Consider the following 26219-nt stretch of genomic DNA (forward strand, 5'->3'; position numbering starts at 1 on the left):
GCCTGGGGGCATGGGTCTCCCCCAGCCCGGGGCTCCAGTCCCACAGGCAAAGAGACAGTAAACCTGTCATCTCCAATCCTGGGCGAGCCCCCAGAAAATGTTTTGGGAATCAGAGGACTGGAGAGACCAATAGGTGGAACAGGAGGATTTTATTTAAGTGGCCACTGGCCCAACGGATTCACATCCAGAGGGTAGGCCCCAAAGAAAGACAGGGCTTGATTTTATACACACTTCTGAAAGGGGGTTGGCTAGTTTAAATGGCACAGTGGGAATCTAATGGCGTGAAACTCGTACAGGCAAGCAGGCTTACAGAAGCAGAACAAAGGCAGTTAATCAAACAGTGACAGGTTACATAATCCTTCGCATAGCTTGTGACCTTGCAGCTGCTTTGAAGGAAAAACAGGAACTTACAAAACTTGGAAATTGAGTAATGGTAAGGGGGATGAGGAGACAGTAAAGGAATTTGATTTTCTTAACCTTGCTCTGAGGGGGTGTTGGGAGAGAGTCTCTGGAGCTCTTTCCTTTGGGCTCTGGCTTTCCAGATAGTTTTATCAAGGCTATGCCAGGGCCCTGCCTATTGCTGGCCTTGGAGTGAATCAGCTAAGTACAGGAAAACTTGTTTTTCTCTTTTTAATTTCTGCTTCAGCCTCGTTTGTGATTCCTTCACCCAGCCTTCCTATAATCAACCAGGGTTGTTCTTGGAGACTTGGCTTTGATGATATGTTTTCTGGCCAGGCACAGTGGGTCAAGCCTTTAATCCCAGGACTTTGGGAGGCTGAGGTGGGCTGATCACTTGAGGTCAGGAGTTCGAAACCAGCCTCTCTACTAAAAACCCCATCTCTACTAAAAATACAAAATTAGCCAGGTATAGTGGGGCATTCCTGTAATTCCAGCTACTTGGGAGGCTGAGGCAGGAGAATCACTTGAACCCAGGAGGCAGAGGTTGCAGTGAACCAAGATCAGAACAAGACTCCATCTCAAAAAAAAAAAAAAAAAATGTTTTCTTCTATGAGACTCATCCTCTAAGTTGTAATTAGTCAGTATCTTAACAGCCAGCTAAGCACCAGAACACGTTTTGGCAATGATATGGCAGACTAGATTTGGATTAAAGTCTTGGTGTGCTGCTTGGTATTAGCTGTGTGACTTTTTTCAAATTATCTATGTTTTCAAACTTTTAGTTTCCTAATTTACAAAACAAAAGTAATAATACCTACTGCATAAGGCTCAATGACATAATAATATGTGAAATGCCTGGCAGGGCTCAATAAGATCTAAAACTTATTAAGTGTTATTAATATCAACTATTTTCATTATTAACAATTTGTTTATTTTGAGTACACCCACTGAGCCAGACTACTTGTTCAAATCCCAGCTCCATGCCTTACTGTCTTTCTTAATCTTGGGCAAGTTACTAAATTTTCTGTGCTTTATTTTAGTTTTCTTACCTATAAAATAGAAATAATCTGTGCTTTATAATATTGTTAAGAATAAATTAGTGAATACATGTGAAGCACTTAAAGCAGTATCTGGCATTTAATCACTGCTCAATAAGTGCTAGCAATTATTATTCTACCATCACTTTATTTTTAGGAGGTCTCAAAAGGGTAGTTCTCTGAAAAATAATTGTGAAGGACTTAGAAGGATACCAAAGACACATTTTACCTACTTCCCAACATGGCCTAGGTCCAATACTGGTACAATCTACTTACAAAATCTAGGTGGCAATCCCTCTCCCAAGGTTCTTTCCTAATAAGGTTCTTTTAAAAAAGTTGTTTACACAAATTCTGAAAGTCTGCCCATCCCCCACCCCTCATTCCCTTATGTAAATCTTGATTGATCGATCTGTGGCAGAGTTCTGTATTTCTGTAAAAGTTTTATAAGATAGAGATTTATAATTTGTTTTTCAGAAGAAGATTGTTACTAAATTGGTTTAATTTCTTTTTTCTAGCAATCCCCTCCACGTTTGATAAACTTTCAGAATCACAGCCCCAAACCCAATGGACCGGTTCTTCCTCCTCATCCTCAACAACTGAGGTATCCACCAAACCAGAATATACCACGACAAGCAATAAAGCCCAATCCCCTACAGATGGCTTTCTTGGCTCAACAAGCCATAAAACAGGTATAGATCTACCTTCTTTTCTCAGTTGCTTGTTCTGCTGCTTTCTACTTTGAAATCACAATGAATTTATAGATTAAGCAACAGCAAATAAAGAGCCAAGAGCAAGCTTTCTTTTTCATTTTTTAAATAATGTGAATTGCAAAGTTTGATGCTTTTTATCAATAAGAGAAATTAAACCACCTATGTAGAAGTGAAGGCCCAATATAATCAATGACCATAGGTATTAATTTTTATAATATGGATTTGGATAACTTTTAGGTGAGTATATTAAATTTCCCAAGATAAAAGTTTTCTAACAAATACAAGTTACATTCCACAAAATAGAACAATAAATCAATATTCGAAGTGTCTCAAGAAGATTTCTTGGAAACAAAATTATGGCACAGTTTCAAGAAGGAATACATATATATCTGATGAAGTTTAATATTTAATGCATATTTAATATGATACAGCTTATTTATTTATTTTCATTTTTTATTTTTTTTGAGACAGAGTCTCTCTCTGTTCCCCAGGCTGGAGTGCAGTGGCACAGTCTTGGCTCACTGCAAGCTCCGCCTCCTGGGTTCATGCCATTCTCCTGCTTCAGCCTCCCCAGTAGCTGAGACTACAGGTACTCACCACCACGCCTGGCTAACTTTTTTTGTATTTTTAGTAGAGGCAGGGTTTCACCGTGTTAGCCAGGATGGTCTCAGTCTCCTAAACTCGTGAGCCACCATGCCTGGCCTTTTTTTTTTTTTTCTAAATGGAGTCTCACTCTGTTACTCAGGCTAAAGTACAGTGGCATGATCTCAGCTCACTGCAACCTCTGCTTCCCAGGTTCAAGCGATTTTCTTGCCTCAGCCTCCAGAGTAGCTGGGATTACAAGTGCCCACTACCATGCCTGGTTAATTTTTGTATTTTTAGTAGAGACAGGGTTTCACCATGTTGGCCAGGCTGATCTCAAACTCCTGGCCTCAGGTGATATGCCCACCTCAGCCTCCCAAAGTGCTGGGGTTACAGGTGTGGGCCCCAATACCTGGCTGTATTATTTATATTCTTAATGTCTTCAGGTAAAAATATTTTCTGTGTTTTACATTATCCTAAAGTGAAAGTTATCACAGTGTTTTTTCTTCTCAAAGCTCCTGTGACAACAGCCTGTCTAGCTGATTGTAGACTGATTTTGGTTTAATTTTTTTCTCCAAGACCAAAATAAAAGATGATGCAATTTTCATAATTCTGTAACATTCATTTTAATAAAATCATTTTAATATTCTAAAAGTATTCACATTCTGTGTCTATACATATGTTTGTATAATCAATTTGGCTTTGCTATATCATCACCAAATTCTCCTAAACAATATTTTAATTATTTAAAATAAAATTCATACCAATTATTTCATCATTTGAAGGAAAGTAAAAAGCTTCAGTTTGGCCTTAAATTCTGCTTATTTACCTAAGAATTTTGTGGCACTTAGTCTTTTCACATCTCACTTGCCTTAGCTATAAAATGAGTATCTTGCAGAGTTAATGTTGAGAGTTTATACACAAGCACCTAGCACATGCTCAGTACTCACATGTTTACCTCTTCCCTATTTATTATATTTTAATGAGTAGGCACTCTAAACATATTTTTTAAAAATGGTTGTTGACCAAAATTGTAAACATGAATGAATAAGTGAACAAGCCAGGAAAAAATCTAGTGGGAGATTGGTTTTAAGTAGTAGATGAGTTTAACAAATTAGCATGTACTCATACAGTGGAATACTTTTCAGATATTAAGAAAATGCAATCATCTAGATATGATTTTCTGAGTATGTGAGGAAAAGCATGTTAAAGAATTTTTGTGAGGTGTTATCTCATTTGTGTGTGTGTTTTCCTCCAGCCTTATCATGTACATAGAAAAAAACCTGAAATGATCCACCAACTGATTGTTCTTGGTAGAGGAGGAGGAAAGGGAGCATAGGGGTAGGGAATATGAGGGAGGAGTAGGTGGTAAAGAGGACATTCATGTCCAACTATGTTTCTGTATGTAGTTTTTACAATAGAATATATAAATTAGGTTTTTCACAATTAAAATGTTTCAGACACTGTCTCTCTATATAGTGCTGTTCATTTATGAATGACCATGTTTGGAAAATACAGCATCTTGCAATATTCTTAGTTATTTTCCTTCTCCCAGCATGAAAATTTTCAAACATAATACAAATTGAAAGAATTATATAAGGAACATTTTGTTCTGCTTGCTTTATTACATATTTATTCCTTTGTCCATTCATCAAGTCATCGTTTTTTTTTTTTTTTTTTTTTTTTTTGAGGTGGAATCTCGCTCTCTGTGGCCCAGGCTGGAGTGCACTGTTGTGGGGTCTTGGCTTACTGCAACCTCTGCCTCCTGGGTTCCAGTGATTCTCCTGCTACAGCCTCCCAAGTAGCTGGGATTACAGGTGCCCACCACCACGCCCAGTTAATTTTTGTGTTTTTAGTAGAGATAGAGTTTCACCATGTTGGCCAGGCTGGTCTTGAACTCCTGACCTCAAGTGATCCACCCACCTCGGGCTCCCAAAGTGCTGGGATTACAGGCATGAGCCGCCATGCCCAGCCTATCATATTTTTCAATAGGTTTTGAGTAAATTGCAGACAGTAGCATGCTTCACTTCTATATACTTCAGCAAGCCTGTCATCATCTTAATGTGTTTATCTCAGCAGGAATGATAGTACTTTCCTCGGACATTTATCGAGGCCTAATTAATCTCTTCATATATGAGAAAGAGGAATATAAAATCCCGAAAGCACCAGTCTGTAGCTTATTGTTTTCAGATAGGGATAGAAGAAATGTATGTTTTCAACCCTCCATCTTTAACTTGAAGTTGCTATGTATATATTTACTTTTTTTTTTTTTTTCCCAGTATGTATAAACCTGCCAAGATTGGGTACTGTGATTTTCTGGTATATATTAACTGTTGTCTTCCAGTAAAAATCAGTGCTTTTTACTGTTTTTTTTTTTTTTTTTTTTTTTTTCAAGATTAATGAAAATTACATATACTTGTACAGTCTTTCCCTGTCCCATTCTCCTTCCATGTAAATTACAGTTGAACTCTTCTACTTCATTTTGTGTGAGTAAGATAGACTTTGTATTTTATAAGCTTGTTGATAGCCTTTGTTCTTCCCTTCTTGTTACTGTAGTGGCAGATCAGCAGTGGACAGGGAACCCCATCAACTACCAACAGCACATCGTCTACTCCTTCCAGTCCCACGATTACTAGTGCAGCAGGATACGATGGAAAGGCTTTTGGTTCACCTATGATCGATTTGAGCTCACCAGTGGGGGGGTCTTATAATCTTCCCTCTCTTCCAGATGTAAGTAGACACAAAATTTATACTAGCGTCTGTTGAAAATTGTCCACCGGGTACAGTGGCTCACTCCTGTGATCCCAGCACTTTGGGAGGCTGAGGCAGATGGATCACTTGAGGTCAGGAGTTCGAGACCAGCCTGGCCAACGTGGTGAAATCCTGTCTCTACCAAAAAATACAGAAATTAACCAGGCATGGTAGCACACACCTGTAATCCCAGCTACTTGGGAGGCGGAGGCTGTGGTGAGCCGAGATCATGCCACTGCACTCCAGCCTAACAGAGCAAGACCCTGTCTCAAGAAAGAAAGAAAATTGTCAGTGAATTTGGATCTGGTAGAAGGCATGAATTTGTTGGATTATAGGTTGGTTGTTTTTACAAGTTAATTTTAATCCTTTAGAATATTACAGCGGTAGTAAAAGTAAAAAGATTATGAACATTGGACACATAACCTAATGTTTTTCAAGCCACCAGAGTTAAAGGTGTTTGTAAATGAGTGATTATGGTGATGGATCATGGAATCTAAGCTGGGAAAGGAGAAAAGTGAGGACATGGAAAGATATGCTGCGAAGTTGAATGGCTGGACATCAGAAGAGATGAAGACAAGTTTAATAAGAGAAATCCTGTTAGATCAGACTGACAAGTGCAAAATTACCTCTGGTTTATATTACATGTGAATTAACTCACTCTCCAAAGTCTTTGTCAGTATGACTTTTTGTTATTATATTTTTAAATGATTTCTATTTTTAATAGAGATGGGGGAGACTCCCTGTTACCCAGGCTGGTCTTGAACTCCTGGGCTGAAGGGATCCTCCCACCTGGGCCTCCTAAAGTGCTGAGATTACAGGCATGAGCCACCACACCCAGCCAGTTTGACTATTCCAAAGGGAGAAATTCTACATTCTGTAGACGTATCTCTATATATAAGTTGATTCTGTGTTTGATCCTTTTTTTTTTTTTTTTTTCTTTCTTTTTTTGAGACGGAGTCTCACTCTGTCACCCAGGCTGGAGTGCAGTGGCCGGATCTCAGCTCACTGCAAGCTCCGCCTCCCGGGTTTACGCCATTCTCCTGCCTCAGCCTCCTGAGTAGCTGGGACTACAAGCGCCCGCCACCTCGCCCGGCTAGTTTTTTTGTATTTTTTAGTAGATACGGGGTTTCACCGGGTTAGCCAGGATGGTCTCGATCTCCTGACCTTGTGATCCGCCCGTCTCGGCCTCCCAAAGTGCTGGGATTACAGGCTTGAGCCACCACGCCCGACCTGATCCTTTTTTTAATCTAAGGTTAGATAACCCACTGTCGTGCACATACACATATGCAACCTAACGTTAAGAAGCTTTTAGGAAATATCTTGTACTCTTTACTTGGATTGAATTACCTATAAGATTGTGAAAAGAACTTTTTTATTTTCATTATTTAATTTGTTTTTCAACTTGAGATCAATTAATATTTCCTAATAGTTGCATTGTTAATCTTACCAGAATCATTCCACTTTTAAAATAGTTTTGTATACTTTAAATGAGTAGGATACATATATTTTTTCATGCATGGATGGTTCATAGGAAAACTTATATCTAATCCCCATAGTTTTATTTGGTTTTTAGGATTATCCCACAACATAAACAACTTTCTTTGTATTAAGTTCTCACGAATTTAGTCATTCTAGTACTTTTTGTACTCTGAAAAATATTGGCCAAGTATTGCCAAAAGAATATTAAAACAAAAATGACCCTGTGTATTAACCACCCAGCCTGATTTCCCCCGCCCCCGAACCCATAGGAAGTAAAATTCTTTCTGCTTTTTCCTCTGCAGATCTCATACAGGTGAACCTTTTTCCACCAGCCTTTCTTACCTGAAATTCCTCTTATGAATTACAGAATAAACTGAAATGAGTGACTGTTTTCTCATTTTTCCCAAAGGTGCTTCATAACTAGTACCATTCTAGATGCATAAGCAAGAAATGATTAATTATATACAAACTGTGCCCTATGGCTGTAGAACTTAATTATCTTATAGAATCCTAGATGAAAAAGAGTAGAACTATGTTAAAGAATTGAACTGGCGGTGAAACCCCGTCTCTACTAAAAAATACAAAAAACTAGCCGGGCGAGGTGGCGGGCTCCTGTAGTCCCAGCTACTCGGGAGGCTGAGGCAGGAGAATGGCGTAAACCCGGGAGGCGGAGCTTGCAGTGAGCTGAGATCCGGCCACTGCACTCCAGCCTGGGTGACAGAGCGAGACTCCATCTCAAAAAAAAAAAAAAAAAAAGAACTGGATTTTAAGCTCAAAGACATTGGTGGGAAATTTGGTATATGTAGGCATGAAAGAATTTTTGTGCCTAAAGCAGTAAACTCTTACTCATTAGGGATTTATAAGTATTTTTGCCTGGCAGTGGATAAGGAAAACAGTGTTATTTGTATTCCTGTTATATTAAAGCAAGAATCTTTGGGGTTCATCTCTTCTCCTACAAAACAAGAGTAATGTATTCAGTGAGGTTAGTGCTATAGGTGCTATAGATACATGGACTTCATCTATCTAGCACATACCCAGAGTATCAGTTGCTAAAGTATCCCTTTCAGAGGGTCCAGTAGGTCCTATCTATGTGAGGCTAGATTTTCTTCATATTTTTCAAGCAAAACCGTACACCACAATAGATTGAATGCTGTTTAGGGACACAGTAAAGAGATTTGCAAGAAATGTAAAATTGTGGTAGTCTTCTCACCAAGTTTATGTTTTTCATATGGCAACCTTTTGTCGTTTCTTTATAAATTAAGAATTTTTTTTTCAATTTTTAAGAGTGTGAATGACATGATACTCCTTTTGACTCTTGTTTCTGAAATACTGTCGTCAATATTTTACTAAGGTGAAACACTAAGATAGTGAAAACCTTTATTCAAGGTTGTTTATGGGGAAAATATGTTAGAACTTCTCAAATGTGGTATCTATGTTTTGTTATTTGATAATAATTAAGTTATTGAAGCTTTCTTATAAATTTAAAAGTAGCTTTTAACTTGCAAAGGCAGAATGCCCTGAAATAATTTCTTTTCTTGTAAGATTGACTGTTCGAGTACTATTATGCTGGACAATATTGTGAGGAAAGATACTAATATAGATCATGGCCAGCCAAGACCACCCTCAAACAGAACGGTCCAGTCACCAAATTCATCAGTGCCATCTCCAGGCCTTGCAGGTAAAGTGGGCTTCTTTTGATTTTTGTGAAAGTTTTTCTAGTTTTCACTTAACTTGGAATAAAAAATTACCCCTCTTCCCCTTCTTTTTTGTTGAATGCTTAATCTGAGTTTTTCACTATGTAAAATTAGTATGCTTTCAAAGAAAACAAAGGTTAAATTTCTTTATCCTTTCTTTCGGGTCACAGTCTCACTCTGTTGCCCAGGCTAGAGTGCAGTGGTGCGATCATAGCTCACTGCAGACTTACTCCTGAGCTCTAGCAATCTCCCACTTCAGCCTCCTGAGTAGTTGGGACTGTAAGTGTGCTGCTCTACCAAGCGTGGCTAATGTTTTTTGTTTTTTGGTAGAAGCAGTCTTGAACTTCTGGCCTTAAGCGATCCTTCTGCCTTAGCCTCCCAAAGCTTTGGGATTACAGGCATGAGCCATCATACCAGGCCTTCTTTACCTTTTCAATTTCAACAGAACTTCCCACCATTATAGTACTTCCAGGGGGAAATTGGTGTTATCTTCTCTCTTATTGATAAGTTGCGTGTGATGTGATCTTTAAGATGCAATTTGCCTAGGGTCAAAATGTATTAGTGACAATTAGTAGAAATATCACTCTTTTGGTGATTTGTTTGGTGTTTAATTGTGTTTGTGAATCTTGACATACCTACTCATTTCCTCTGAGAGAAAAACTCTAATATTACTTCTGAGGACATAGGTACCTTAAACCAAAATATGAAAAGAGGATAATTAAGTCACTCACCAGTCACATGAACACAATTTAAATGGGGGTGCCTATTTTAAACAAACTTACGACAAAATATAGCAGAGAAACTTTTATCATATGACAGGTTTATACAAATAAGGAACATATGTGGTATTGCCAAAGGACATGATGAAGTAGATAATTCCCTAAAGAGGAAATACATTTATCCAATATAGCAAATGAGACAAAAATGTCATTCTTACTAGTGGTCATAAGAAAAATCAAAACAAAGATAGCATTTCTAAGTTACTGAATTAGCTAAGATTTTAATAATAAAAATAGTCATTGAGAATGTGAGAGCTATTCTCATACATAGGTGGAAGGGGTATGAGTTGGCAAAACATTCCTGGAAATCATCATAGCAATATTACTAAAGTTTACATTTTTCTAATATTGTACTGTGGGACAGACTGTGGGCAAAGTACCTTATATGTATTACCTAGTAGGATATTTGCTTCAAGGGGCTTGGGAAATGTATGTACCCTTGAACCCAGTAATTTCCATTTTAATACCCCAATTATAAGGAAATAATTAGGAACTGGATAGGCAGAACATATTTATTAATATTTATATTACTATTTATTAAAGCATTATTTGCAGTAGTTAAAATTTTGAAGCAGTGCCCAAATACAAGAGAGTAAAAATAAATTAGAATGTGCTTACTTGTAAACAGAATATTATTTAGCTATTCAAACAATGCTCATATAGAGTTTTTAATGGCATGCTCATGGAATACTGTTTAGTGAAAACAAGTATACAGAATCATATAAAAGATGTAAAAGTATGTTTAAAACTGGAAAGAGATATATCAACCTTAGCAGTGTTTATATATGGATGGAGAAGTTATGGGCTACTTAAATGTTATATCTTTTTATAGTTTTCAACTATTCTAAAATGAAGCATGTATTCTTATATTATCAGAAGATTACAAATAGCCATTGTTTTGATTGATTTTGAGGCAGGGTGTTACTCTGTTGCTCAGGGTGTAGCAGTCATGGCTCACTGCAGCCTCAAATGCTTGGGCTCTAGCAATCCTCCTGCTTTAGCCTTCCCAGTAGTGGGGACTACAGGTAGGTGCCACCAGGCCTGGCTAATTTTTTTGTTGTTGTTGTTTTGTTTTGTTGTTGTTGTTAGAGGTGGGTCTTTGTTGCCCAGGCCTTTTGTTTTATTTTTAAATGAAATTCTCCAGAGTTTACAAACCAATGAAATGGATTTTTTTTCTCTTCATTTTATCAGCCATATCCTGTTGTTCTCAAACCTTTTAGAACTTGTCACTTCGAAATTTTTTTCTGCTTCCCACTTGTATTCCTACTGTTACTGTTTAGTTTGGGCCTTCATCAATTCAAATCAAAATTATTTGCAGCAGTTTTCCTTCTTTCTTGGCTGCTTTTAATTCAATCTTCCTTGTTCCTGTCTACACTACCACCAGAGCATAACTTCTTAATCTTTTTAGGGCAGTAGTCCAGAATCCCTCTTTTGCTTATTGCCTCAAGTCTGAACCCATTGATCTGACTTTGTGCCTTCCATTAGTTGGTCTCATTTTGTTTACTAGGTTTTCTTTTTTGAACTCCTTTTCTATCAGCCCATACCACCTTTCATTGTCTTCTGTAGCTTCTGCTGGCACTAGGGTCTCACTGAGATCTTACCCCTGTTACTGTAACACAGAAAGACTTGGCAATGTTTGGAGACGTTTTCGATTGTCACACCCCAAGCTGGGAAGTATAGAGAGATGCCACTGGTATCTAATAATTGGTGGAGACCAGGGATGTTGCTAAACATCCTAAAATGCAGAGTCATTCCTCCACAACAAGGAGAATTATCTGGCCCAAAAGTCAATAGTGCAGAGGTTGAAAAACCCTGCCAGTGTAACAGGCTGTAATAGACTGCTGAAAATTCAGCAACTACTTACTGTTTCATATAATTTAATCATGGTTCCCAGTTTCAATGTAGTGCTAAGTGAACACATTCAATAGGACTTCAATGCATAATTATTCATTCGTTTTATGAATGTATGATTTCCCCCTCCTCAGGACCTGTTACTATGACTAGTGTACACCCCCCAATACGTTCACCTAGTGCCTCCAGCGTTGGAAGCCGAGGAAGGTAAACTGACTAAACCATATTTTCTAGTATATAAAATCTCTAATTAGATTTCTCTTGCCAGTGTTCAACATGTTTTGATACTCAATATATTTTGAACAATTTCCTTTATCTTTAAAATTTTAATAAATTAGTTAAGGGATTAACAAAAGTACAAATTTACCTTTGAAGATAGAAGAATATTTGTCTATATGTTGAAAATAAGAAATGTTTGATATTCATATAATAGCAAAGAAAACATAAAAATGAATAGGTATAACACAGTACACTATATAGAAACACAAACTTAGGGAAAAGATAAAATTTTATGCTAATTTGATCTCTAATGACTAAATATTGATTCTACTTTAAAATAAATGAATATACAGTTATTGAAATTCTATTTTAAGCAACTGCCCTCCTCTTCCCTGCATTATTCCTGAAAATTCCTCCTAGTGAACCCAGTTCTTACTTTCTTAATCATATGGAAGAATTGTCTGAGGGAGAAAAGTTTGCCTTTAATCCCATGAGAACATAGTAAATATCTGTAAAAGGTTTTTGTCCCACTACCTTCTTTAAATAGCATTGTTTAAATAAATGATTATTTCATTGTCTTCACCAAAGTATTCACTTTGCTACTGACTAGAGAAGAAAATGAGAAAGCCTAAAATCAGATGCCAGTTCTAAGATACTAAATCTGGTTACCTAATTGTAAAGCCTCAGGTTTTTAAAAGTTTAGGTTTATTGAAACATCTTTCCAGATATATAACTATTTAGATAGGTTAATATGTAAAACATTTTTATCATAAATGAAACTTGCATATAGCAGTTTCGTTAGGCATCATTAATTGCCGATGTAACATACTTATTGTTGTGAAGATACAGTATTATTTTAGAAAGCTGTTGTTATACTTTTTATGAGGTATTCAGCTTAACATTCTTAGATTGCTTTTTCTTCTCTCTCATACTTACAGCTCTGGCTCTTCCAGCAAACCAGCAGGAGCTGACTCTACACACAAAGTCCCAGTGGTCATGTTGGAGCCAATTCGAATAAAACAAGAAAACAGTGGACCACCAGAAAATTATGATTTCCCTGTTGTTATAGTGAAGCAAGAGTCAGATGAAGAATCTAGGCCTCAAAATGTAATTATGAATACTTGCAATACTATTCCTATGCATGGTGGGTAGGGTGAGAGAAACTCTTAAATAGCTCTTAGGAGTTTTTTTTAATGTTATATTTAAAGGGATTTAAAGACAATTTGAGGGAATCTCTCAGTAAATTAAACAAAAAGACAAAGATGGAAAAACAGAAAAGTTGTAAAAAATCAGAGGCTCAAATATGGAGACTGGGCAGCTAAAAAGAGATATTCTCTAACCAGAGTTTTATACCCAGGCAAATTATCAGACATGAAGATTAAACATTTTTATGCAAGTTCTCAAAATAATTCTTAATTACTCATTCTCAGGAAGATATTTGATAATATGTATCATCAAAAATATAGTAAAACAAGAAAGAAGATATAAGATTCCAAAAATGGAATCTGACACAGAAGAAAAAGTCAACCCACAGTACAGCAGCAGCAGCTTGTGCAGTAGTCTCTAGCAGGAAGACATAGGACTCCAAAGGGAGAAAAATGCTTCAACAGTATTGAGAATCTCCTGCTGGAGATTGTGAGAATCACATAGAAATAGGTACCTGAAAAAATAAGGTAATTACAGAGTCTTAGTAAAAACAGAAAGTTGTACAAAAAGAAATGTCATAGTACATTTTGTGGGTCTACAGTGAACAATATTTACATAATAATGATATAAACAAATACCTGAGTACAAATGTAATGAAAAACTGTAACGCAATCAGGATATAACCTAAATATGTATGCATTTAACCAAAAATTGTGATTTTCAGAATACTTAACCAGTACAAATACTGATCAGTTGGAATAGATACTGGCAATAAATAGTTACACCGGTACCTACCAACTAAAAAAAGCAATGCTTAATAAAAACTAAGTTAAAGGGATGAAGTGAATGGTGGTGGTGGTTTTGTGTGTGTCTGAATGGAAGGACAGGGTTGGAGAGTCAGGATGTAAAAACCTAATCTCCTGATCTTCACTAACAAGGATCATAGATGTATTGCAATCTTTAACAGTCATTTTATTTAGAAATATGGAGGTAGATGGCAGAAGAAAAAGCTGGGTTTGAAAATAGTACTTCCAAGGAATGAGTGCTTTTAACTGTATCTACATTTATTACTTTTAAGTTTTTGAAAACATTTGAAGGAGACTGTTCTTGTTATAGATTTGAAATTTTTACCATTCTGGGCTTCAACAGAAAGTTTAGATTCATCTTACAATTTGTGTATCTTAGGTATAATTTGAATGAACAGCTCCAGTGAGGTGTATATATAGGTCATGTGACTGACTTCCACACTACCCAACCCATTCTCTAATTTCTGTAGCCATCCCTAGACTCAGAGTTTTTTTCTCTATTTTGATATTTTTCAGTAGAGGTCCATGTCTTCTATACCAGTTGGCATTAAACATATACTGTTCTCATGAAGATTCTTTTGAAGCAGCCAGGTGCTCACTAAAGAGTGGTCCTACAGCTCAGAATTGCATTAGTGATAAAATGTTTTAAACACCAGTTAAATATATATTTTTTCTACTACAGGCCAATTATCCAAGAAGCATACTCACCTCCCTGCTCTTAAATAGCAGTCAGAGCTCTACTTCTGAGGAGACTGTGCTAAGATCAGATGCCCCTGATAGTACAGGAGATCAACCTGGACTTCACCAGGAGAATTCCTCAAATGGAAAGTCTGAGTGGCTGGATCCTTCCCAGAAGTCACCCCTTCATGTTGGAGAGACAAGGAAAGAGGATGACCCCAATGAGGACTGGTGTGCAGTTTGTCAAAACGGAGGGGAACTCCTCTGCTGTGAAAAGTGCCCCAAAGTATTCCATCTTTCTTGTCATGTGCCCACATTGACAAATTTTCCAAGGTAAGATAGTACTTCCCTTCCCACATTCTTTTACTGTAAACTTTTAAAGATTATTTAAATGAAATTCCACTTGGCACAAATGTATACTCCAAAATCCCAGTGAATAGTCTAGGTTTTCCCATACCTTTCCGCTTATTCCTTGTGCTTCTTTCAAGAAATTAATCATTCAGCCTGAGCAACACAGGGAGACCCTGTCTCTACAAATTAAAAAATTAGCCAGGTGTGCTAGTGCATGCCTATAGTCCCAGCCACTCAGGTGGCTAAGGTGGGAGGATTGGTTGAGCCTGAGAGGTCAAGGCTGCAGTAAGCTGTGATTGCACCACTGCACTCCAGGCTGGGCAACAGAGCAAGACCTTTTCCCTAGTCATTATAAAAAGAAAATAAATAACAGGCCCTTTAAATTATCACAACATGTCACCATAAGGAACAATGTCCTTAGGCATAACAGCTACCAGTTTATTATGTCTTTTTTCCAGGCATTGAACTGTATCATTTACAAGTATTTCAAGTAAATTCTCAAACCTTATGGGGATGATGATCATCATCCTGACCAAGATGGTTAAGAGCCATTGGGTTGATCTCTCAGTTCTTGGAAGGCTATACTTTTGAAAATTTAATTTTATAAACTTAGAGTAACAAGAACAGTACAAAGAGATTTTCTGATTTCTGAATCCTTTGGAGGAAAAAAATTCAATTATGCCCTAGATATGTGAGCCCTAGATTAATGTGTTTTGTTTTTTTCTTTTTCATATATGTATCTCACACCTTCTTAACTAGATTTTGACGTTAGGCCCTTGCATTATGTTTCTGCTGTTTCCTCTCAGCATGGTGCAGTGTACCTAGTGGTATGTGGTAAATGCTGAGTGATAAAATTCATGCCAAATAAACAATTCTGTATCATAGATGTCATGGAGGAGGTGGGAAAGGGAAATAGTGAAGAGAGGAAATGATGCATTAGAAATTCAAAAGTACATTGTCCCCCTACAGTGGAGAGTGGATTTGTACTTTCTGCCGAGACTTATCTAAACCAGAAGTTGAATATGATTGTGATGCTCCCAGTCACAACTCAGAAAAAAAGAAAACTGAAGGCCTTGTTAAATTAACACCTATAGATAAAAGGGTAAGTCTTTGAGCATTTCCAACCTAGCATGTTAGACAATTTTTTGGTAAGATGCATTACTGTACTGTGGTGCCTTTCATCAGAGAGGTGTATATCCATCCGGATTTTATACTGATCCTTTTTATTTAGGAGTATTTTTTTTTTTTTTAAACAAAGGTATAACTTTCTTTAAAAAAAAATCACATAATTATGTGTGTGTTTTATAGAAGCTTATTGTACCTGAACAAGATGGAGTATGTAGCCTAGACTTTTAAATTTAATCTACCTTAAGTAAATTTCTATTTTGTTTTATTTCTACCATAGATAAGTTTTTTCCTCAGAATTGCCACCAAGGAGTTGAGTTTTTTCTTTACTCTTCCTGGAAATAATTCTTTTTTATTTTAACCGAATGGGACTAGACTTACGCATCAAAGCCAACTGATACATTTAACTGTAAATAACATTTACAGCTACCAAGTCAACACTTTGTTACCAAAAAAATGCCTTTGCTAAATTATTAAATAGAACAATCAATCAATATGAAAGTTGTCATGCAAGAGGGGACGTGCCCATTCACTGCCAGTACTACTCAGTGGTTACTGGGATAAACCCATAAGCAGGGACGTATGAATAGCAGAGCTCATGGTTGGACCTTCTGCATGCAGAGAGGTGCCTTAGGTCTGTATGCACATTGAGAAGGTCCACCTCCAGTTCTCCTGAGAGACATACGTTCTTCCTTTGTGGAGTATTACTAATTTATAATACACAGACTGGAGCAATAAGTGCAAATTTATTGTTAGAAAACTTCAAATGGGTTTCTAGTGATTGTCTTAGTTCATTCAATTACAGGGCCTGCGCCCAAATACCATATATACCCTAAATTGTCAAGTAGTACAGTTCAGTTAATGATTGGGAAGGAGAACAAAACTCCAAGAATCAATAATTTTTTTGTATTCATCTGAGTTTAAATTTTTAGTCTGATACTTTGGAACTTCTGAGATTGTTATTTAAAATAAGCTGTGAATTCATTGTTTTATAATATTTTATCTGTTTTTATTTATTTTTGCTTAGAAGTGTGAACGCCTACTTTTATTTCTTTACTGCCACGAAATGAGCCTGGCTTTTCAAGACCCTGTTCCTCTAACTGTAAGTATTAATGTCATTTTGTGCATGTTTACACAGTGGAATGCTTTTCTGGAATTTTTATTTATGAGAATCTAGCTTATATACCATTTTCTAGTATTTTTTAATATCTAAACCTTAAATCTTAATAATACATACTGAATGCTTTGATTCTACATAGGTACATTTTTAATAAGTGGCCCAAAACTTGTGTTCATTTCTCAGATATTCTTTCTTCTTTTCTCGTCTATTTTACTTAGTACTGGGATGTTTGGGGTGATTTTTGTTAATTGTCTGTATCTCAGGAGTTTTAGGCATGTTTCCAAAGCTGTTGGAAAAAAACTTTGTTTGAAATAAAGACATCTCACCCTGCTAAAGTTTCCATACTTATTTATAGGTCCAGACTTCAAGTAAATAAGTAGACTTTACCAACACAAAAAAGTTGAGGTTCATATTGAAAGCTTGATGTGACTTTAATGCATAATTTTAGGGTGCTGGAAAGGGCCTGGTACCCCAAAAAAGTATTCTAATGTCTGAACCCAGGAGGCAGAGGTTGCAGTGAGCCAAGGTCACGCCATTGCACTCCAGCCTGGGCAACAAGAGCAAAACTCTTGTCTCAAAAAAAAAAAAAATTTAATTTGTTCTACAGTTTGATAAATCTCAGATTAGTACAAAGTTAGAATATCAGCTTAGTAAATACATTCAGCTGATAAACAGCTTCTTTCTTAAGAACAGGTTTGGAGAACCTGATATAGGAAATAAATACTTCCAGGGAGAAGGCTCTTTTGTACCCAAAAGAGGCAGGGTATTGAATTGTGCTATTATCCTGGCTTAGAGTTACGTTATTACAACAGCACTGACAAAGTAGCCCCCTTTTTCTTAATAAATATCATCTCATTTAGTCTGTACAAAATGCTGTGAGTTTGGCAGGATTATCCCTATCTGGAATATGAAGAAACTGAGGTTAAGTAACTTACCCAGGACTGTGATACTGAGCAGCAGAGCTGGGGATTAAACCCACATTTGAACTCCTTCTTCCTCTTTAACACTTGTTATATAATACATGCAGCAAAAACATGTCAGAGTCTACTAGAAATGATATTATTTCTAGTAATTGCTTTTTGTTTAATAATGAAGAAAGAAAATCTAGATGATTTAAGAGGGAATATGTGAAGACAAGTTTTTTCATTAAAAAATAATTGGGACTGGGTGCAGTGGCTCATGCCTGTAATCCCAGCACTTTGGGAGGCAGATTGCTTGAACCCAGGAGTTTGAGACCAGCCTGGGCAACATGGCAAAACCCCATCTCTATAAAAAATACAAAAATTAGCCAGCTACATTAGCACATGCCTATAGCCCCAGCTACACGAGAGGCTGAGGTGAGAAGATAAGCCCAGGAGGCAAAGTGCAGTGAGCCGAGATTGTGTCACTGCACTCCACCCTGGGTGACAGAGCAAGAGCCTGTCTCAAAAACAATAATTGGTTAAACTTCTTGGAAAAAGTAACACAAACCTTTACCAGTATGTATGTGGAAGGCAGTGGGCACTTGTAAACACTGTTAAATGGGTTTCTTTACTAATGACAAATAGCACAGAGAAAAGCAATGAGAACATTCTGAATTTTAGAGCACATCTCATAGAATATATTTAGGACAAGGTAGGATTTAGCTATTTGTATTATAACATCTCATTTTTTTTAAAGGTGCCTGATTATTACAAAATAATTAAAAATCCAATGGATTTGTCAACCATCAAGAAAAGACTACAAGAAGATTATTCCATGTACTCAAAACCTGAAGATTTTGTAGCTGATTTTAGATTGATCTTTCAAAACTGTGCTGAATTCAATGAGGTAAGGCTAGGGGAGGGGAGGGGGCAGGAAGGAATAGCAGTGTGAAAATCATTTTACACTAAACACCTTGTCAACATAGGAGACCAAGATGTCTGAGTTAGAATAAATTTCCAACTTTTCAGATCAGGGAATACAGGAGAGAATTTAGATAACTCTGTCCACATTTATATTCAAAGGTTTATTAGATGGTGATGGAAATGTAAATTACAGCCGATAACAGAAAGAGAAAATATTTTTCTCTGACCTAAAATTATTATCATTCCCACCTTTATTTCTTATTTTTATGTTGATCTTGAAATAGTAAAGATGTGGGCCAAATACCTCTAATTTAAAAATTTCTCATCTGTCAGTTCATCTAAACATCTGGCAGACACAGGACCTTTTGCTGCTAGGTGGTTTGTTCTCTGTTACTCATTGTAAGAGTACTACATTTAATTTGTTTTAAAAATACCTGGTTCATGATCCTATGGTTATGGAATCCTAACTGATACATTTTTGGCAATACAGTCCTACCATTACCACCTTCTTTTAGAATAATCCAGTCTTTTACTTTTTTCCACACTTAAGAATCTTTTATTTTAGCTGGCCTTCTGTACAGAGACTTTGTCTAGTCCTAGACTATTATTTATTTCAATGACTATGCATGAACATTTTTCAAAACAGCTCATTAATATATATAATCTCACAAGTCAAAAGTGTGTCCTTTCTTTACTCATATTTTTATTTTTACTCAACAGCCTGATTCAGAAGTAGCCAATGCTGGTATAAAACTTGAAAATTATTTTGAAGAACTTCTAAAGAACCTCTATCCAGAAAAAAGGTTTCCCAAACCAGAATTCAGGAATGAATCCGAAGATAATAAATTTAGTGATGATTCAGATGATGACTTTGTACAGCCCCGGAAGAAACGCCTCAAAAGCATTGAAGAACGCCAGTTGCTTAAATAATATGCAGCACCACTAGCTTGTGCTGGTTTTTAGATTCTTTTGTTTTCAAAAAAACATTTGTAATTTAACATCACTACAAAGAAGAGTTTGTGACTACTCTGATCTCTGTTTTGGACGTTTACTAGACTTTGATTTCCTTGATAGCCCATTTCTGTTAACCTCTTATCACTAAGAAAGAAGGAGATGAATGGAAGAAAGAAAAAGGAGGATAGAAAAAGGATAGAAGATAGAAGCATTGAAAACAAAGACATTGTTCCCCCTTCTTGGATTTTTAAACCACAATCTGGAGCGATAGCTGCTGTAGAAAGGAAATAGACTTTGTATGAACTCTTCAGTTGAAAAGTATATGTGGTTTGGATGTGTGCGTTAATTCAGTTTTAGAAATGAATACCACTACCCATGAATTATATGGCCTGACAATATGAGTTAGGTGTACTGTACTAAAGAACAGTACTCCACAAACATGGGTGGTAACAAGAGGTTCCATCCCAGGAGGCCAAACGGTGCAACAGAAGGGTAGGTTAGATGCTATTAAGAAGGCACCTAATAGTACATCATGTAAGATGGCAACTGTATTAAAGAAAAATCCAGAAAACAAATGTTTGATTTTTGTTTTTTGTTTTTATCTTGTCTGTAGAGGTGTTTGGTATAGCAGGTTTTCAAGGCCACTTTTTATACATTTCTAGATCTAGATTTTCAACTTCTTCCACTGAAGGAAGTATATACATTTGGTTTTGCTGTGTGTCTATGTGAGGTTTAACTGTACAGGTGATCCTTTTACAACAAACCTCATTGTTTGCAGTATAGCTGTTAGTGGAACTATCCAAAATATAAATACAGCAGCGTGCACTGTATTTGATGTGAGGTTTCTTCATCTACTGGGCATTAAATATAAGTTCCTCTGAAAGGGACTCGTTTTTGTGGTTTTCATCTGTCTGTAATTTGGAATGAAAATCTGTTGTGGGATTTTGGGAGCAGGCAGTTGGGGGGAATTAATAGTGATTTTTTTTCCTGAAGCAGCTAATGGTTTTCTTTCGAGAGTCAGAACATCACATTTAATCTTTGATCTGACTACTGATTTTATTCTCCTGATAGAGATACAAAAGACCTATCTTCTGAGGACAAGCATATTCTTAATGTGCCAGACCTACCCGGTTCAACTGATCTAGATAGAAGAAAATTGCTGTGCCATACACTAATCCAGCATTTGACACAATACCTAAATGGTTTGCCGAAGTTAATCTTTATTTATAAAACATTAACTGGAGTAAATTTTTCTCCTTAGGATGATAGAATAAAAAGAGCTGACTTTAAAGAAGGCTATTTGCATTATATCACCTCCCATAAATTTAACATAGAAGACTTGGTTTTATCTACATGGCTTTACTTCTTAAAATGGAAAATACCCTGTGGCTAATCCATTGGGTTTTCAGGTATTGCTAAAGATACAATATAGGGAGAAAATAACTTGTTAGCAACAGCTTCCCGTTGTTTATATATAGGTCTTGTTCATAATATGTCAATTACGTATTGTTAAAAAGTCCTAATCGCTTTTCCAAATATGTGTTACATGGTAATGTTTGTCATTGTTGTTTTAAAGTTGCATTTGACATTTGTTCTCCAAAGTGTTTGAACAGATTTTGATAACAGTGCACACACCTTTTGTCTTTTTTTGCTCCAGCATTTTATTTTTAGCACAGCAGCTGTGGAGCTTTTGCTAATTATTTTATTGTTGGTATCTTAGAATACTGTTCGTCTGACAGTTTATTCTTCCATACTTGTCTCCCAAGTTAAAACAGAGCAACACAGTTAAATTATTTTGAGAATCATTACAAAAAGGAGTTAGAACTTGCCAGAGCAAAACTGTAATTTCCTAAATGTGACTAATGAACCGCCAACTGTCACTATTACATTCAGTGCCGTATTTATCTTTCAAAACAGTATTTGTTTCACCCTAACCATCTTTGGCTGAATGAAAGGCAGTTGAGAACCATCTTTTCGTCATACATAATATATTAAAATATAATTATATTTAAAGTAAAGGTCTTGGGGCGGGGCACAGTGGCTCACGCTTGTAATCCCACCAGCACTTTGGGAGGCCAAGGTGGGCGGATCACAAAGTCAAAGAGTTCGAGATCAGCCTGGCCAACATGGTGAAACCCCCGCTCTACAAAAAATACAAACATTAGCCGGGGATGGTGGCATGCACCTGTAATCCAAACTACTCAAGAGGCTGAGACAGGAGAATCATTTGAACCCAGGAGGAGAAGTTGCAGTGAGCCAAGATCTCACCATTGCACTCCAACCTAAGTGACAGAGACTCAGTCTCAAAAACAAAAAGTAAAGGTCTTGGGTTTCTCTCTGTAAATAGCTCTTATGTAATAGTCTTTAGATTAATATCCTTTGACTTTATTAATAAGTACCTGTGTGCCCAGGTGGATCTCAGCTAAGTCATCCTTAAATTCTATTCAAATAGAAATAAACTATAAAATGAGCCTAACTATAACCCACACTCATTTATCAAGCATTCCCCCAAAAGTTCAGTGCGATTCAGGTACTCTTGACCTAAACTTGTACACTCCAGTGTACATCTTTGATAAACTCTGGAAGATTTCCCTCTGGATTTGTGATCAGGAGCCCAGTGGGCCCCCATTGCTGAATGTTCACCACACCTTTGGCTAGGGCTTATGGATGAGCAGACTACGTGGAAGCTAGGATTTACTCAGTTCCACCTCACTGACAGCTTCTCTAGGGGCCAAGCAACTGACTTTTCTGCGTAAGGAAGCCCAAGTACTTGACCAGTGACATATATGGCCATGGCAAAAGTATAACTGGATGGACATAGACCATATTGAATGCAGAATACATTTTAGATCAGTATCTGGCATTGCAATCATTTTGCCTTTTGAATTAACATGCCCTGCTTGTTTTTTCTGAATGGAAGGGTAGGAAAGTAGAAGGTACTAAAAAGGAAATGTAGTTTTAGTTTCTTTTCTAAGCTAAAGAACTGGCTTTACTACTACTATATTTTACTACCACACAGTAGTATAGATGTAGTATAACTTGGTTAGGAATGCTTTCCCGAAGGTTACCTCCATAGTCAAAAGGGTGAGTATACAGCTGATTGTTCCATTTATGAAACTGCATTTCAATATCCTATGCTGTTACTGTGCTTAGACACTTAGTTACATTTGAGTTCCAAGGAGAGAGAGTGAGAAGAGGAACTCCTCCTCTTGCTGAGCTCCGGTCTAAATTAACGTGAATCCCAAAAGTAAATTGCTGCATATGAATAAAAGGTTTTAGGTTTAAATTGAAGATATATTCATTTTAAGGTTTATATGTATTGGTTGTGAATGAGAGAAATTGAGTGATCTGATTGGCCATTAAAATTACCGTAAACGGGCCAGGCGCAGTGGCTCATGCCTGTAATCCCAGCAGTTTGGGAGACCGAGGTGGGTAGATCACCAGAGGTCAGGAGTTCAAGACCAGCCTGACCAATATGGTGAAACCCCAGCTCTACTAAAAATACAAAAATCACCCAGGTGTGGTGGCACATGCCTGTAATCCTAGCTGCTCAGGAGGCTGAGGCAGGAGAATCAGCTTGAACCCAAGAGGCAGAGTTTGCAGTGAGCTGAGATTGCACCATTGAACTCCAGCATGGGCATCAGAGCAAGACTCTGTCACAAAAAAAAAAAAAAAATTATGGGGAAAGGCCGCGTGCGGTGGCTCATGCCTGTAATCCCAGCACTTTGGGAGGCCGAGGCTGGTGGATCACCTGAAGTCAGGAGTTGAAGACCACCCTGGCCAACATGGTGAAACCCCACCTCAACGAATATACAAGAAAATTAGCTGGGTGTGGTGGTGGGTGCCTGTAATCTCAGCTATTTTGGGAGGCTCAGGCAGGAGAATCACTTGAACCCAGGAGGTGGAGGTTGCTGTAAGCCAAGATCACACCATTGCACTCCAGCCTGGGCAACAAAAGCGAAACTCTGTCTCAAACAAAAAAAAGAAAAGAAAAAGAAATTATGGTGACCACGCGTTCAACCATCTGATTTCTTATTGAAATTGAGCTCCTTTTAAATAACCATTTATATATTTTTTAAAGTATTTTATAGCCCTATGTAAATTAATAGTTGATGTCTTTTTATAAATGTTTATTGCATATTCATCTTGAATGTGAATTTACTGTTGTGATTCACATACTGGTGTTATGTTTCTGAGTGAGAATAATGCTTGCCAATCAGATCACAGATTTTTCTCCATGAAGGTTTTACTTATTGAGACGGACATCTAAGGTAGTAGTCTTCATTTTTAATTTTTGGGGGCAGATTGGTGCTTTGGTTTTAATAAAAATTAACTTTGATGGATTTTTACTGTCAATATATTTTACCACAAGGATCTTTTAATGGAAAAATTACTGAATATTACTTCAGCAGAGTTCTAACTTCTTTGAGTCTCTGTTACTACTCCTGTTGTTCCCCTAGCTGTAACACTGATACATATAGGGGCAAGCTACTAGTCCATAAATAGCTGTAATAGGAAAACAGTTTTTTAAAATTCTAACACGTGTATTTCACCGGCCTTAAAAGATTTTTTAAAAATTGACCGGAAGGAAAGCGGGTGGTAAATATCTTGGATTATTCTGCCTCATACCAGCCACTCCCAAACTAGAACCAAAGATGCCATGAAAACTTCTACTTGTCTGGAAGTTATTTGGGGAAGGAGGGAAAGACACAGAGTGGGGACTTTTGGAAGTCATTTAAAAAATTTAGCTATGTTAATTCCACTTGTAAAGTTTGAAAGGTTTTGATTCTCATAATTTCTGAGAATTACTATGTTTTAAATTTACTGTTGGATATTTAACAGATCTTTCATGGGGCCAACCTATTTGCTTCCTTAATTTTCAAATTAAGTCCTAATTTGAGTCCTAAAAAAATCTTTCCTTGTTAGTTGCAAGTTAAACATTTAATAAAATTATTTTCCCATGTTTCCACATGTGGTATGGAATAAAGGTTGTTTTAACATTCCCTGCAAGATACTTGGGAATATGGATTCTTTGCCTGTGTACTAATGCCTTTAACCCCAAGATAACTGAACCAGAAAATTCAGTCAGGAATCTTTCCATTGCAAATGACTGAATCCCAATTGCCATTGCTTTGAAGGAGAGGATAGAATATACAGATCTACCAGAGTTAAGCCCTCCTCACCTTTTAAATGAAAATGTACTGACCTGAGAAGTGGCATTTCTCCAAGGAAAAATCAGAGTGTTCTCTATTATTATTATTATTAATTTTTTTTTTAGGCAGGGTCTCCCTCTGTCATCCAGGCAGGAGTGCAGTGGGACCATCATGGCTTATTGCAGCCTCCATCTGGGTTGTAGCGATCCTCCTGCCTCAGCCTCCCAAAGTGCTGGGATTACAGGCATGAGCCACCACATTCAGCCCAGGGTGTTCTTAACAGGAAGTAACAACAAACTAGGCCACCAAGTGCCAGACTTTGATGGTGATGCTGGTTTATCTGACTGGTCCTTTTAGGGATTTACTAATGAGGTTGTATGTTAAGAAAACCCAAGGTACAAACAGTTCAAAATAAATATTTTGGCATTCATATTATAAAAGTTTTTGCAAAATTTCAGGCCAATATTCCTAATGAACATCAGTGTGAAAATCCTCAGTAAAATACTGGCAAACCGAATCCAGCAGCACATCAAAAAGCTTACCCACCACGATCAAGTCAGCGTAATCCCTGGGATGCAAGGCTGGTTCAACATACGCAAATCAGTAAACGTAATCCAGCATATAAACAGAACCAAAGACAAAAACCACATGATTATCTCAATAGATGCAGAAAAGGCCTTCAACAAAATTCAACAGCCCTTTATGATAAAAACTCTAGGTACTGATGAAACGTATTTCAAAATAAGAGCTATTTATGACAAACCCACAGCCAATATACTGAATGGGCAAAAACTGGAAGCATTCCCTTTGAAAACGCCCAAGACAAGGATGCCCTCTCACCACTCCTATTCAACATAGTATTGGAAGTTCTGGCCAGGGCAACCAGGCAAAAGAAAGAAAGAAAGGGTATTCAATTAGGAAAAGAGGAAGTCAAGTTGTCTCTCTTTGCAGATGTCATGATTGTGTATTTAGAAAACCCCATCGTCTCAACCCCAAATCTCCTTAAGCTGATAAGCAAATTCAGCAAAGTCTAAGGATACAAAATCAATCTACAAAAATTACAAGCATTCCTATACACCAATAATGACAAACAGCACCAAATCATGAGTCAACTCCCATCCACAATTGCTACAAACAGAATAAAATACCTAGGAATACAACTTACAAGCCATTATAGACTGCTTTAAAGAGACTCTAGAAGGCTGAACAGCAATTAAGAGAAAAAACATAAATGCATAAACGCATAAACCTTAGTTGCTTTCTTTCTACAGTATACATAACCTTAAGAGTTTAGTGTGCACAGGTGTGCTGTCTTGCATGCATGGAATGGTTTCAAAACAAATAGCATGTAAGTAGAGGCATACAACAGAGATTGCGGTTTCAGTTCCAGACCACTGCAATAAAGCGAATACCACAATAAAAATGGTCACAAATAGTTTGGTTTCCCAGTGCTTATAAAAGTTATGTGTATACCGTAGCCTATTAAGTGTGCCATAGCATTATATCTAAAAAATCTACATACCTTAATTTTCTTTCACCAAATAGCTTCTCACATATCTTAA

At 37.0% G+C, this 26219-nt stretch overlaps 1 protein-coding gene across 2 annotated transcripts in view; it reads left to right on the plus strand.

Annotated features, from left to right (window-relative positions):
* The window catches only part of TRIM24 (tripartite motif containing 24), a 126419-nt gene extending 101949 nt beyond the window's left edge, over positions 1-24470 (plus strand). The window contains exons 10-19 of one of the 2 annotated variants that reach the window (XM_023190049.2): positions 1949-2122; positions 5282-5455; positions 8498-8633; positions 11414-11486; positions 12437-12605; positions 14133-14461; positions 15449-15581; positions 16632-16706; positions 18384-18533; positions 19271-24470. In XM_023190049.2, coding sequence (XP_023045817.1) covers positions 1949-2122; positions 5282-5455; positions 8498-8633; positions 11414-11486; positions 12437-12605; positions 14133-14461; positions 15449-15581; positions 16632-16706; positions 18384-18533; positions 19271-19480 — 1623 coding nt within the window. In that variant the 3' untranslated portion in view covers positions 19481-24470. The remainder of the gene's footprint in view (positions 1-1948; positions 2123-5281; positions 5456-8497; positions 8634-11413; positions 11487-12436; positions 12606-14132; positions 14462-15448; positions 15582-16631; positions 16707-18383; positions 18534-19270) is intronic. The other variant, XM_023190048.3, reaches the window with a different exon arrangement.
* Positions 24471-26219: the final 1749 nt, after the last annotated feature.

This window comes from Piliocolobus tephrosceles, chromosome 8, assembly GCF_002776525.5.
Source record: "Piliocolobus tephrosceles isolate RC106 chromosome 8, ASM277652v3, whole genome shotgun sequence".
Taxonomy (NCBI): Eukaryota; Metazoa; Chordata; class Mammalia; order Primates; family Cercopithecidae; genus Piliocolobus; species Piliocolobus tephrosceles.